At 49.7% G+C, this 12,494-nt stretch overlaps 6 protein-coding genes across 7 annotated transcripts; 2 read left to right on the top strand and 4 right to left on the bottom strand.

Annotated features, from left to right (window-relative positions):
* Positions 1–3: 3 nt before the first annotated feature.
* Positions 4–3,332, top strand: PV06_06199 (uncharacterized protein). The gene is made up of 2 exons (XM_016407285.1): positions 4–2,835; positions 2,905–3,332. The coding sequence occupies exons 1-2, from the start codon at positions 2,314–2,316 to the stop codon at positions 3,145–3,147; spliced, it is 765 nt and encodes a 254-aa protein (XP_016262889.1). The 5' UTR covers positions 4–2,313; the 3' UTR covers positions 3,148–3,332.
* On the bottom strand, positions 95–1,286 carry PV06_06200 (uncharacterized protein; the record flags this gene model as incomplete). The annotated part of the gene is made up of 3 exons (XM_016407286.1): positions 95–611; positions 689–1,144; positions 1,234–1,286. The coding sequence occupies 3 exons, from the start codon at positions 1,284–1,286 to the stop codon at positions 95–97; spliced, it is 1,026 nt and encodes a 341-aa protein (XP_016262890.1).
* A 270-nt stretch (positions 3,333–3,602) lies between the features above and the next one.
* Positions 3,603–4,287, bottom strand: PV06_06198 (uncharacterized protein; the record flags this gene model as incomplete). The annotated part of the gene is made up of 2 exons (XM_016407284.1): positions 3,603–4,002; positions 4,061–4,287. 2 exons carry the CDS (start codon positions 4,285–4,287, stop codon positions 3,861–3,863), a joined length of 369 nt encoding a protein of 122 aa, XP_016262888.1. The 3' UTR covers positions 3,603–3,860.
* A 1,783-nt stretch (positions 4,288–6,070) lies between these two features.
* Positions 6,071–8,796, bottom strand: PV06_06197. Of its 2 annotated transcripts, XM_016407282.1 has the most exons (5): positions 8,579–8,796; positions 8,309–8,524; positions 8,154–8,257; positions 6,511–7,789; positions 6,071–6,452 (listed from the first exon to the last, which is right to left on the bottom strand). In XM_016407282.1, the coding sequence occupies exons 1-5, from the start codon at positions 8,639–8,641 to the stop codon at positions 6,429–6,431; spliced, it is 1,686 nt and encodes a 561-aa protein (XP_016262886.1). In that variant the 5' UTR covers positions 8,642–8,796; the 3' UTR covers positions 6,071–6,428. The 2 variants fall into 2 exon arrangements, with proteins under 2 accessions (XP_016262886.1, XP_016262887.1); XM_016407283.1 differs by having other exon boundaries at positions 6,511–8,257.
* Positions 8,797–8,947: 151 nt separating this feature from the next.
* Positions 8,948–10,120, top strand: PV06_06196 (uncharacterized protein). Its single transcript, XM_016407281.1, has 2 exons — positions 8,948–9,670; positions 9,726–10,120. The coding sequence occupies exons 1-2, from the start codon at positions 9,065–9,067 to the stop codon at positions 9,762–9,764; spliced, it is 645 nt and encodes a 214-aa protein (XP_016262885.1). The 5' UTR covers positions 8,948–9,064; the 3' UTR covers positions 9,765–10,120.
* PV06_06195 (uncharacterized protein) lies at positions 9,943–12,248 on the bottom strand. Its single transcript, XM_016407280.1, has 5 exons — positions 11,668–12,248; positions 11,242–11,615; positions 10,956–11,188; positions 10,623–10,887; positions 9,943–10,560 (listed from the first exon to the last, which is right to left on the bottom strand). Exons 1-5 carry the CDS (start codon positions 11,859–11,861, stop codon positions 10,280–10,282), a joined length of 1,347 nt encoding a protein of 448 aa, XP_016262884.1. The 5' UTR covers positions 11,862–12,248; the 3' UTR covers positions 9,943–10,279.
* Between the last annotated feature and the right edge of the window lie 246 nt (positions 12,249–12,494).

The raw sequence follows: 12,494 nt of genomic DNA, 5'->3' as shown, positions 1-12,494 counted from the left end.
TCTCATGGGCTTGGGGGCATGGACCTATACCAAATCTCTCATACAGCAATATAGTCCATCATTTCGGCTGCGCCTTTCTTTCGAGGCACATCTTTCACAGTTTCACAGCCTTGACAGCTCCCTTCTGCTCGCCCGACTCCAAGAGACCTTGCAGGACAATCAGGTCCCCGAGAGCTTGCTGGGGACTTTGTCGTGGGTCAGGGGTTCCCGACACGATGCTTGCGGCGAAAGCCTCAACCTCGGACTTGACTCCGGCACCAAAGGCAAAGGACTCCTCTTCTTCTACTTTCTTTCCGTCCGCGTCCTTTCGCACCACCTTGACCGACACAGGGGTGACGGTCACTGAACCTTTGTTGGTGGCGGCGAATATCTCAAAGCCTCCCTTGAACTCGGTGCCAAAGGACACGTTGAAAGAGCCGCTGCGTCCACTCGTTGTGCGAAGAATGCCGTGAACGGTGTCGACAGGGGCAAGTTTGGGTTCCAAAAGCGCCGTGTAGGCTGCCAGCGAACTGATGTCCTCTCCGACCGCGCTGAGAAGGTGTCTCACTCCCGCGACGAAGTGAACACCTCCATCCAACAAGAAACCTCCCTGATACTCTGGAGTTTTGCGCCTTCGAAAACGGTCAGTAAAAATCGGATGTAGCGGTGTACCAGATGCCCCCCGGGCGTCCGGCAAGCTCAAACCTACCACTCTGTCTGGTAGAACTTGTCGTTCTCGTCGACCAGAGCAAACAGATTCATGCTGAATGTGGTCACTTGACCACCAATCTCCTTTAATTTCGAATGGCCACAAACGACTGGACAGATGAAGCGGAAATTCTCTCCGATTGCCCAGATGGACTTGATCGAAGACGCTTCACGCCACCTGATCAGTTCTTCTGCTGTTGCTACATCTTTGGCGATGGGCTTCTCGCTGAGAACATGCTTTCCAGCTTTCATCGCTTTCCGAATGAGTTCTGGTTGAGCAAGAATCGGGACACAGATGATCACCGCATCGATGTCCGAGCGCTTCAGTAAGTCGTCAACCGACTTGCCAGCAGCACTGGGCGAATCATAGTAGATGTCGGCATTGCTTTCACTCTGGGCGGCCAGAGCTTCAGCAGACTTTGAAGACCTTGAGTACACTGCTTTTAGTTCTACCACGCTGAGTGAGTTGATTGCTGGAATATATTCTTTACAGGAAATCGTGTTAGTCGTTTGCACAATTTTCAGATAAGATTTCTTGAGGACTACTTGCCTTCGCGGGCGAAGATTCCAGCCCCCAGAATGGCTAATGAAACAGGCATGATATTCTCGGCAGTAGTCGAAAGGGTGTTTTTGAATAGTGCATTAATTCGAATGCTGAGATTCCGAGTGTCTTCGGTCAAGTCGTCAAATGATGATCTTGAAATATCTTTGTCTCTCTCTCCCTCTCGCGCCGAGTCTTTCGATATGCTAGGCCGACTCCACTCTCAGTCCAGGTCCTGGACAAATTTCCTGACCCCATACAGATGATGGACGGTCAGATTCCGTTTCAACCGAGCCTGCTGAGTCGTCAAATGCACTGTCGGCGGGTTCTCGTGCCATCGCTGACGCCCCATGGGGCGACCCTGAATCTGATGATTTCTCCACTGATCGGATGTCCGGTTCGGTTCGGCTTCGAATCAACAACCTCCTCCGTTACAGTATTTAGTGGGTTCTACTTGGATTCTCCTGGGATTTCCCCATTCTATCGGAGTTGCACCGACCGGCATCGCAATTGTTCCTCTTGGGCAGCGCGGAGGGGAAAGTTGCAATCATGAACGTTTGCTCGGTGGAAAGAAAGGATATACCGCTCCGAATGAACGATCACTACACCGAACGCACCGTGGTCTGAGGTCCAAGGGTGAGATTGATAAAGCATCCACACAGCTCTAACACTTCTTGCCCTTGCTTTGAATTCAACAAGTTCCTCTTCAGACATTGTCCTCTATCTAACAAGCAAGATGCCTTCGGCAAAGATTCCTCTCGAGCACCAAGATGTGGTTGTTGTACCGCTTTCCGACGAGGAAAGGATCTCGGGGAACTTGACGCCTCCCAACATCGGCAAAGCCATCGCGGCAATGCACCGCGATGGCATCGTCGTCCTCGAAAACGCCGTCGATGTTGAACATGTAGATACGCTGAACAGAATGCTTTCAGAGGAGGCGAAGATCATGGCAACCCTTCCAACCACGCACTTTAACGACGTAAGTCTGGAAAGGACCTGCATGTCATGCCCTGGCAGCACGAAAAGCCCAACTGATGACCCCCCCCCTTTTCTAGTTTTCCACCGATGGAAGGAAAACTGGCAACATGTCACAAGGACCACCGCTGTCGCCTGACCTGATGTACGAGGACATATGGGCAAACTCTCCGGCAGAGCAAGTGCTGTCGTACATCCTGGGACCGAAACCTTGTGTCAACTATGTCAACGGCAACACCGCCCTGGGTGGATTCAACGCGCGACAACATGTCCACGCCGATCTCACCTTCAACCATGGAACGTTTCCCTTTGCAATAGTGACCAATTTCTATCTCAGTGACGTTTCCCCCGCCAATGGAAGTACCGAGCTCTGGGTGGCGACTCATCGTGGTACCACTTTTGCCGACCACCGCAACTGTGGTATCGAATATCCTCCCGGGACACCCGCCGAAAACATGGATTTCGGCATCAGGCACGAACTCTTGGAAGAACGAAGACGAACGGCGCCTCCGATCCAACCTGTCGTGAAGAAGGGGTCAGTCGTCCTTCGTGATCTTCGCCTGTGGCACGCAGGCTTGTCGAACCCGGCGGTTGACCCTCGGATAATGCTTGCGTTTGTCCACACCCCTGCGGTATGTTTTTTTCTCCCTGGTGTATCCAGGCAAACAACATCGATGTGTGTAGCTAATTCGTGTTTTCAGTGGTACGAATGCCCGGCCAAGGTCGTCCTGCCTGAAGCTGCTCGAGCAAACGTCGAGGCTTGGGCGACGAGGGAAAACAGCCCAGTTGAATACAAAGCACATTTTGTACCGGCTGACCTGGATCACACCAAGGTCAAGTTCAACCCCAATTTCAGCAGCAACAACAAGGGTTATCTTTCGATGCTCCCTGCTCTACCCGAGGGGTTCGTCCTCAGTGATGATAGCATCGGTGCGACTAGATAAAAATGGCTTGGGTCGGATTTCAGATCTATGAGACTGGATCTGAGACAGCATGTAATGTACGAAGTATGTGGGCGAAGTTGTCACCTCGATATGTTGGCGTTTTGGTAGTCTTCTCTCACAGCAAAATCGAGTACTGGTATTACCATTATTCTGTGAAAAACAAACAAACAAACAAACAAACAAACAGGGTTGCTGAGTATCATAATTACGTCCACGCCCACGGAAAGAGGGTCACATTGAGGGATCCTCCTCCGTATGTGGACGAAGATAGGGCAAAGACAACCTCGAAACCTCCTTCGAGTTTGTATGACCTCCATGATTGGCTGTGTACCTACCTAGGTGATGTGTTGGACGATAATGATGATGGGTCACAAGTTGGGGGGTTAATGAAAGCGAAGTTATTCATATTCGGGTAAAGGACTGCAAGGTAGAGGTTACTTATTTTAGACTACCCGGTGGACTTTAAATAGTATTGTATCAGGTACTTCTGTACCTAGGTATTTACTTCTCGGTAAACACGGCGCAGAGCTTTGTTCTCCAGAGAGTTGCCTTGTCGGCTATATGCTCCCCAAGAAAACCAACCTCACTCTCCTTACTACTCTCTCTGAGTGATGCAGTCAATCCTGAAACTGGAAATCATACAGACATCACCTGTAGTGTTCATTTAGTCATGGCAAAAATCTCAAAATTTCAAGATATGGCTTCATCAATCATCACCCTGTGTCCGTCTGTGTCTCCGTCTGTGTCTCCGTCTGTGTCTCCGTCTGTGTCTCCGTCTGTGTCTCCGTCTGTGTCTCCGTCTGTGTCTCCGTCTCCGTCTCTGTCTCTTGTTCAACTCCCCAATTCTCTCCCCTCCTTCAGACCCATCATCATCCGTCACTTGTTGTTTTTCGGTATCTTGTGTCCGTCATACGTGGAGTAACCCCCCGAGTACAACCCACTGGTTCCCCCTGCGGTCAAGGATCCCGCGTTCTGGTTCCCCGCGACCCCAGGAGTGTTGGCCGCGAATTTGTCCAATTCCGCCCTGTCCATGCCCGTGTACTTTTGTATGTCCTCCTCCGTGATCTTGGATGACCCGTCTGGGTTGCGACCGTTTTTGTAATTCTTGAACGCCTTCCACTTGTCGCCCAAGATACCCATGGTGGCTGACTTGTTTGTGATGTTATCTGTTTTTAATTATTGGGTGTTGTGTATACTGCGTATGTGAGAGTCAATCAAGATGTTTTGGTTGTTTCAGTTGCAGAGTGTGAGTTTTCGTGTTGACTGTACACGTCTCTCTTTTGTTCTTGCAGATACCGGCTCCTCAGAGGTTATATGGTCTATATATATATAGATCTACTCCGTACCATACCTGTACTTTAGTTACCTAGGTTTGCACAAGTATGTATTGTGCAAGCGAAGGCGACGTCCTTGCGTCCACTCACATGACCGCATTTTGTTCTGCCTCGGTTTAAAAATAGCACCGATAAACTTTCCACTAGTACAATATAGTATTAGTGCCACAAATCCCTGGACCCTTTTTTTCCTTCTAGAACTACTCAGTACTCCCGTCCTATTTATTTCATTCCATCCGACCAACTTTGTCACTGCCAACAATGCCCACACTATTCCTCTTATGATGTCGGCGCAACAGTCAAGTTTCGATCTTCGCCGCTTAATTACGCGACCTTGGAAGAACTGAACCTCGGAGGAAAGGAAAATACGAATACGTGGTTTCCCTGTCCTCCGTACAGTGTCCGTCCTCCGAGGGCCCAATGGATACCTACCTAGGTTGGTAGGGTATTCAACCTCCGATTACTCATCATTTGCTCTATGGACTTTGAGGATACAGCCTTTCATCACCACCTAATAGGTACGGATCTGGTAGTACAGCCAAGAAACCACTTACAGTATATTCACGGTCCCTTCTGTTTGTGGGCTCTGCCACTTCACATGTCTGTTCCTCTTTTTGTCACGGGGAATTCCTACTCCGTAAATGCCGTGGTGAGGGGGGGGATTATTAACAGTTATGTCCTAAGTCCATGGAGAAAACCTCGCTGTCGTTTGTACACATTTTTGCTTTTTTGAGGCCTCCCGTCAACTCAAGTCAAGCCAAGCGGTAAGTACGACAAGCTCAAGGATGAAGAGGATGCCCGAGCTGCACAAAAAGTTCTCTAAGGGGTACGGATATAAGGTGGGTTTATACACAAGGAAGTGCCGATGTCCACGTGTGTGCGCGTTGTGCATCTTCTGGCCGTGTTTATTACCAGTAGGTACAAAAGGGCTGAGCCAGGCCAAGATCTCTAAGAGACGTACACGCAACTCTCTGATCTCTCCGAGTATATATCTCTACTTGTCACCTCCATTGACCTTCGCTGGTTTTCTTCATACAACATCTGGCCTACAGGACCCCTGTCTCCTTCGTCCCAACCTTTTGATCACATCTCGAGATCCCTCTCGTTTTGCAGTTTTCCGGCACTCGTACGACTGACCACCTTACTTTTTCACAATGTCTTCGAAATCCAACACGCCAATCTCAATCTACAGAGACCTATCCCAGGGAGCCGTCCTCTCGATCAAAGTCTACATCTCGCCCGCCGACGAGCCGCGGTTCTGGGAACTCTTCAAGCCCGCCTACGACGCCGTCGTCGCGGAGCCGGAATGCCGCTTTTTCGTCGTCAGCAAACCGTCCCCGCAACCCGAAGAGAACGTGACGTGTCTGTCTTGGGTCGAGGGCTGGACGAAACCCGCCCAGTGGCTGCAGGACGTGCAGCTGCGCAAACCGTACTACCAGCCTTACCTCTCCGAGTCGGAGAAGATGTACGTGAAGGAACGTGTAATTGAACTGACGAGCGCGGTGGAGGGAATGTGTGATTTCAAACTGCCCGAGACGAGTGCATGATGGATGATCTAGATACACAGCAAAGATTGGGAAGACTCTAAATGACGCAGATAACGTTTCAAATTTGTCCAGAGTACGGATGGAATGTTCATCTGAAATAAAAAAAGGCCAAGGCTATGGAAGACTTGACTAGGCTGGTCCCTCCCCGTATTTTCTTTCCTTAAAGTCCGAGTTGTTAGTTCCCAAGGGAGTCGTGACAGTCTCCTAGTGTGCTGAATGTCTTCTGTAGGTCCATCATCAACTTTCGGGAGGGTGTCACCGCTAGGGCCTTCCGCACACGCATAGGCATACTCGTCTTACTCGTATACGTTCCCCCAGCATGACCTTGACTCGATAAATAGTCACCTACATCGGAACCAGCGCGATAAATGTTGCCGTATGGAGTTGAAGATATTCTCTTTTATGAATATCTGATTGGAGGCGGCTGGATTGATAAGGGGTTAGCGAGGACATAAGCTGACTCATCTTTGAATATCACTGACCTGTCCATTGGCAAATGCACCAGCCTTGGTTGGGTCAATCGCGGTTTGGACCCTCGATGATTTCTGTACTGACAAAGGCCCATTGATTTCCCGGTCGAGGTTCATATACTCTTTGGCGGCGTCTTTCGTGCCTCGGTCAAGAAGATATTTCATGTATATTGCCACCAGCTCCTGCACGGTCGCTTCAGGCAAAGTGCCCTTGGTCATGATTTCATCGACAACTTGCTTGATTTGGTCTTGTTGAATCTGCTCAGAACCATCAATTGCAGGTTGATCGATTTCAAAGCGCAGATAAGCTGTCCAGAATTCTGGGCTTTGTTGGTAAAACTGCCGGTTCTTCTGGAACAGCTGTCGAGCTTCGTCAGTAGACCCTTTGAGCTTCCATAACGCCTTGGCCCATTCAGCAACCAGAGCTGCTTTTGCTGAGGTGTCAATCTGTGACTCAATCTGAGACTGGTAGACCGCAACTGCTGCATCCAGGCCTGAGTGGCGACGGGTGCAATTTGCCAACGAAACTATCGTTTCCACATGACCCGGGAGATTCACCAAGATTGCCTCATGAATGTCCTTGGCCACATCGACACGACCAGTCATTTCTTCAAAATAAGCATACTGGAGTCGGGTTTGAGGAAGGGCTATCGGAACAAAGAAGCATGATGCTCTCTGATAGATGTTCCGAACTTCCTCTTCCTTCCCTGGTTGACCCAACATCCACCTGGCATATCGCAACCAGAACTCATCGTGTTGAGCGCATGTGACCAAACATCGCTCATACAAGAACTGGGTGCGGGTGTAGTCGCCTTCACCCTCCTCGAAGTCGAGGTACTTGCGCCAATTGGTAACCTGGGCCTCATCCAGGTCGGTAACGTGGAAATATGGCCGCTTGATCTCAGACTCATAGGTCCATCTCTTCGTGGTTTCATTCTGTGTCCGTCGGAAGATTTCGAGATGGTAATTATCAATGCGCGATCGGAGCTCTCTTTCGACTTCGGCTGGGGATCGGCCAGCTTTGTACCCAGCACCTTCATTTTCAATATCCATCTGGAGTTGAGTCAGAGTACCAGGAGGAGCGATAGCAGTCAGCGGGCGAGACTGAGCCCACTGCCGATACTTCTCGAAGTATCGGGCGTACTGGTGCATGGGAATATGAATAATCCGACCCAAAATGGTGAATATTCGGTCTTGGGACTCCATTCGTTCCTCGAACTCGATATACTTGTCCCAGAATGGATGAGAAAGGAAGTCCAGACCAACGCATGCAGCACCTCGCTCAAAGAGCCTATTATTGGGGTGTTAGTATGAACGAATTGTGACGCCAGGGATCAGGAGAGGGAAACAGAGGGTGCAAACAGGTGTATGTACGTGACGTGATGATGATCCTTCAATCATTTTGCAGCAACAGGTGTAATTCCTTGTACGCAGAAAGAATGGGCACAAAAGGCCTCCTCGTATCGGGCAAATAGCAAATCAAAGCACCTGACTGACGACTTGTGAGAAGCAACTCCAGCAGGGAAATTTGGCTTATGACGATTCTCACCAATCTTTCGATGGCCATCGTCGTTTCATCCAATCCAGCTAATGGTTGTGTCGTGTGCTATGTTTAGGTCTTTCAACGAGAGGGGATGTGTCTCTTGTATACTTACTCTCGAATAATGTCGGCTTCGTGGCTGGTTTCGGTCTTGAAGGAGCAATAGTTCGTCCAAAGATCTACTGAGTTGGTGATGCTTGCGACGCCTCGTTCATAAACCTGTCACAATATGAGTACATCCTCTTTCATTCAACCAGATGCGTTCCATACCATTTCCGCTGCCTCGGTCCCAGCTATCGAGAACTCGAGGTCGGCATATTTCTTCCAGTACCCGAAGAACAAGGGGAATTTGGCGAGAAATCGGTCGTAGGTGCCCCGTACCGTCGTTATGGCCTGAGAGCTCGAGTTTCTGTTTATTCCCCCCTCTAACGCTTCGGCGGTCCGAACGAGTTTCTCCCAGATCTCGAAGTTGTCTGGATCGTCGTTCTGTAGGTTTGCAATTAGCGGAGTCTTGTCGCAGACTTCCTGAGGGCATCTCACCACTTCCGCCAGGAGCTTTCGCAACTCTGCGTTCTCCTCATCATTTCCACCATATACATCCATTTGGCCGCAGCCTGCACTTCGAGATATGCGGGCACCGGTAGGGAGAGAGGGCGGTTAATCTATCAGGCTAGAGCGGATTTGTGAAATCAGCCCGGCGGGAACACAGAGATTGAAGCCTAAAAAAATAAACCAGAGGAAGAAGTACGGAGTATGAGATGAGCTGGAGCTGAAATCGAGCAGGCTGGAAAAGCGATCCCAAAGATTTCCACGGCGCCAAGTCTGCAGAGCAAATCAGGTTGCGGCAGCGACTTGCACTGCATCTGCCTCAAGCAATCTTCAAGTCCCAACTCAAATTAACTTACTCATCACTCACTCACGATTACCTACGCGCAGCTGGGATACACTTCCCTTTTTTTCGAGTAGTTTTTACTACATTGAATCCATCATCTGTTGTTGTCTTGATTAGAACGATATTTTCTAGCCATGGCCGAGGCCGTGCGGGCAATGGCACCGTCCTCTTTGAAGCTGCCCAAGCGGTTACTCGACTTTTTCGCTCGATATCCTCCTGAACTGTATTCTGCCAGAGTGACTGGAGTGACGATACCTATCACCCGAAAGGCAGCCAAAGAGGCTGCGATCGCCCGGAATGCTGAGAGCTCAGCCGCAGCACCGGAGCAAACCAGTCAAACTGCGTCAGCAATCACCGTAACATCAGACGAACTGGCACCTCCTACACCTACACCTACACCTCAGTCCTCATCTACAGCAAATAGTCTCCCACCGAACCCATTCTTACCGAGAAAAAACTTTGTTACAGGAAAATGGGCGGGCGCGAAGATCGGACTCCGGCGGCAAGCAGAGCTAGTTAAGTTGGCAAAGGAATGTCAAATAGAAGAGTTGTTACCTCCCGGTCGCAAATCGACGGCATTCAAGCAGTCACGTTTACTCGAACGAGGCCTCGCTGTGAGAGGTACGGGTGTAGGCCAGAAGGTTAAGGGACATCAATGGGAACGACATGTTGGAGCCACTTTAGAGAAGAGGAGGACTGCCATGGAAAATATGCCAGAGCTCATCAACGAGTGGAAGAGGGTAAGTGTACACGATAGGTTCGATCAATCACCTTTGCTAATACTTTTGCGTACAGCGTGGCCATGGCAGGGGCTGGAAGAAATACCCGAAATAAGATCGCGGTTTTACAAGTGCGAAGGAACTGTTCAAGGTTCAATTTTGAACTTGTTAATATCTGTTCTCCGAAGATCTTTCTCCTACTGGCCTACTGGCGGAGTTCAAGCACACCAGACACAAAAGGCGGCATCTGCGCCGCCAAACAGGACATATTTGTCGTCCTGCAGAACCTCGTGATCTCCTAAAAGGAAGGTGATCACTGTATATATGTTATAAATTCAGCCACCGTGGAAAGAATCGGATGGAGTGTCTCCATCGATGTGGTGTTGTACCATAGACCAATGATAGAGACGGTCGCAATAGAACTCAGCGGCTCTAGTGTATATTTTGAACTTGTAACATCATTTCGAAATGATGACGATCATTCTGTCAACAGTCAGATGGTCTTATACTCGCCACGTTTGTTCCATTTGCTGCCTTCGATGCCTCCATTGTGAACTGCATATGTGATCTCAGGTGCATGCGAGTCAAAGCGAGCGCAAGCCAGCAGGGTGGTAAGGTCTGACTCTGTGGCTATATCAATTTTCGGCAGTTTCTTTGCTTGACCAGAGTAATCCAAAGACATATGAGCAAGCATGCTCCCACTAACATCACAAACCCGCTGAAAAGCTGCAGTCCGAGATAGTTGCGTCCATGGTCACTGATGAGGGCGCCGGCAATCGGACTTCCGATCAGAGAGGCCGTGGCACCGATCGCTTGGGCCATTCCGAGACGAGCCCCCAGAACTTTCGGATCAGGACAAACGACCGGGAATATACTTGGTGGTAGCGGAATGAGAGCGCCACTGAATCCACCTGCAATAGGAATGAGTTCAAGGTTTTGGTAAATAGGCTACGCGAGGAACAGGTCGACATACCGTACAATGCTGCATAAGCAAAGAAGGAAGCAACATCATGGATCCCAGCCCAGGCCAGACACATGATGGCAGAGATCGTGCCACAAGTGAGCCAAGGAATCATGACGCCGATTCGAGAAGCAACGAAAGCTGCTAGAAGACGTCCAAAGATTGAAACAGCTTGAGCAACCACAATCGTGTAAAGTGACAAGGACCGAGACATACCCAGCTTGACCTGGCCGTAGCTGGGTATGTAGATGAACGGGACCATGTAGCCGAAGAAGAGCTAAGGCGGATCGGATCAGCCATCGTCACGTCACGTTTGAAGTTTTGGCAAATTTCATCGCGACTTACAAAGAAGCATGAGAAACTGTAGAGCCAGAAAGGCAGATCTTTGAAAGCTGCTTTGTCGAAAAGTTTTCGAGCAGTACCACTGCTGATATCGCCAGTATTACCGGCTCCCCATAGGAGCAGTGGAAATGCAATCAGGTATGACGCTACCATGATGAAACCCATTACCCTGACTGTCCAGCCAAAGCCGACCGAGTCGATCAAAGAGTCGAATATGATGGTGTAGATTATACCGCCTGGTCCATGATCAATCAGTGATGGCGAATGCTTGCAAACAGAACCAACGTACCAAATGGAGCACCACAAGTGACAATGCCCAATGCTATAGCACGACGCTTGGAAAATGAACGACTGGTCAGAGCGATGCCAGGGACGTACAAGACCCCCGTCCCTAGACCCAAACAGATGCCTTGTGCCAACATTATTTGGTAATATTTTGTTGCCAGACTCAACATCATAAGACCAAAAGATGACAAAGCGGCGCCCCCAAACAACATGGAACGGTAATAACCCAGGTCAAACAAAGGCCCAGAGATAACGCCAACCACTATCAAAAGATAGGTAGAAACGGTGCCAATCCAAGAAATCGTCGAAGCCGATTCACCCGGCAACATATTCAGAAGGTAATAACTTTGGAATATACCAAAAGCAAAGGTCGTACCCCTTTCGTCAACGTATCAGCTCCCGCTTGAACCAGAGCGTCGAGGCGACATACCAGGCATTGAAAAAAACCAGCCAACAACCGACCACCTGGAGCCAAGCTCTCAGACCTCCATCTGGAGGGTTCACCGGTGGTGGAGGTGGAGGAATAATGGCCTTTTCCTCATAGCCAAAGTCACTCGGGTTGCTCGAGTTGACTGGGAGAGTTTCGATACCGAGTTTTGAGACTTCGCTGTTTGGTTTTTCCATATCGAAGGAAGCTGGAGACGACGGAGCCCGAGGATCCGTAACGACTCTAATCACCCACCGCCAGGTTCAGCGCACTGTTCGGTCACCTATATATGAAGGACAGCGACGCAAGAAACAGGCCATTGAGAGTTTTGTAGTAGGTCTCTGTGTTGATATGGCCAAATTCTGGGGGATTTTGGGCGGGAAGAATTTGCTCCAAAGAAGGTATCAAATAAGCAACGGCAATTCAGCAGCAATCGGACTCGCACATTAGGCGACCTAGGGCGTGGAAAGATCTGTACGAATCCGCAATGGCAAACACCACATTCCGCCTTTCGTCAGGAAGGACTTCAGCGCCCCCTCTGTAGCAGTGCAGAAAAAAATACCGAGGCCTACTCGCAAGGGCCAGTAACAGAACAGGAACAGCCCAGGGACAGCATTATAAATCGGATCTACGGTGCCGTGAGTGGGGAAAAGCGAAGAGTTGATGGGGGAGAGTGACATTGTTGATCAAGAATGGCGTGCTGGCTAACCAGTAACCCGGCATTGCTCGCCTTCGCATGGAAAACGTTCCGGCATTCAAGACATCCGTTCGTTGTAACATTGTCGTAGTAGTTGATAAATAGGTTCATCAGGGCGTCCAGAAGTTGACTC

This window comes from Exophiala oligosperma (assembly GCF_000835515.1).
Source record: "Exophiala oligosperma strain CBS 72588 unplaced genomic scaffold supercont1.5, whole genome shotgun sequence".
In the NCBI taxonomy this organism is placed as follows: Eukaryota; Fungi; Ascomycota; class Eurotiomycetes; order Chaetothyriales; family Herpotrichiellaceae; genus Exophiala; species Exophiala oligosperma.
This window is presented reverse-complemented; position numbering and strand designations above follow the sequence as displayed.

What these genes read in the sequence shown, in the direction of transcription:
- PV06_06195 (XM_016407280.1), bottom strand. Translation starts at nt 11,861, where the DNA reads ATGGAAAAACCAAACAGCGAAGTCTCAAAACTCGGTATCGAAACTCTC. An exon ending in CTGGTTTTTTTCAATGCCTG is followed by an intron (nt 11,616 to 11,667) that starts GTATGTCGCCTC and finishes CGTTGACGAAAG; the next exon opens with GGGTACGACCTTTGCTTTTG. An exon ending in CACTTGTGGTGCTCCATTTG is followed by an intron (nt 11,189 to 11,241) that starts GTACGTTGGTTC and finishes ATCATGGACCAG; the next exon opens with GCGGTATAATCTACACCATC.
- PV06_06196 (XM_016407281.1), top strand. Translation starts at nt 9,065, where the DNA reads ATGGCCGAGGCCGTGCGGGCAATGGCACCGTCCTCTTTGAAGCTGCCC. An exon ending in TCATCAACGAGTGGAAGAGG is followed by an intron (nt 9,671 to 9,725) that starts GTAAGTGTACAC and finishes TTTTGCGTACAG; the next exon opens with CGTGGCCATGGCAGGGGCTG.
- PV06_06199 (XM_016407285.1), top strand. Translation starts at nt 2,314, where the DNA reads ATGTCACAAGGACCACCGCTGTCGCCTGACCTGATGTACGAGGACATA. An exon ending in CGTTTGTCCACACCCCTGCG is followed by an intron (nt 2,836 to 2,904) that starts GTATGTTTTTTT and finishes TCGTGTTTTCAG; the next exon opens with TGGTACGAATGCCCGGCCAA.
- PV06_06197 (XM_016407282.1), bottom strand. Translation starts at nt 8,641, where the DNA reads ATGGATGTATATGGTGGAAATGATGAGGAGAACGCAGAGTTGCGAAAG. An exon ending in GAAGCCGACATTATTCGAGA is followed by an intron (nt 7,790 to 8,153) that starts GTAAGTATACAA and finishes CCCCAATAATAG; the next exon opens with GCTCTTTGAGCGAGGTGCTG. An exon ending in GTGCATTTGCCAATGGACAG is followed by an intron (nt 6,453 to 6,510) that starts GTCAGTGATATT and finishes TTATCAATCCAG; the next exon opens with CCGCCTCCAATCAGATATTC.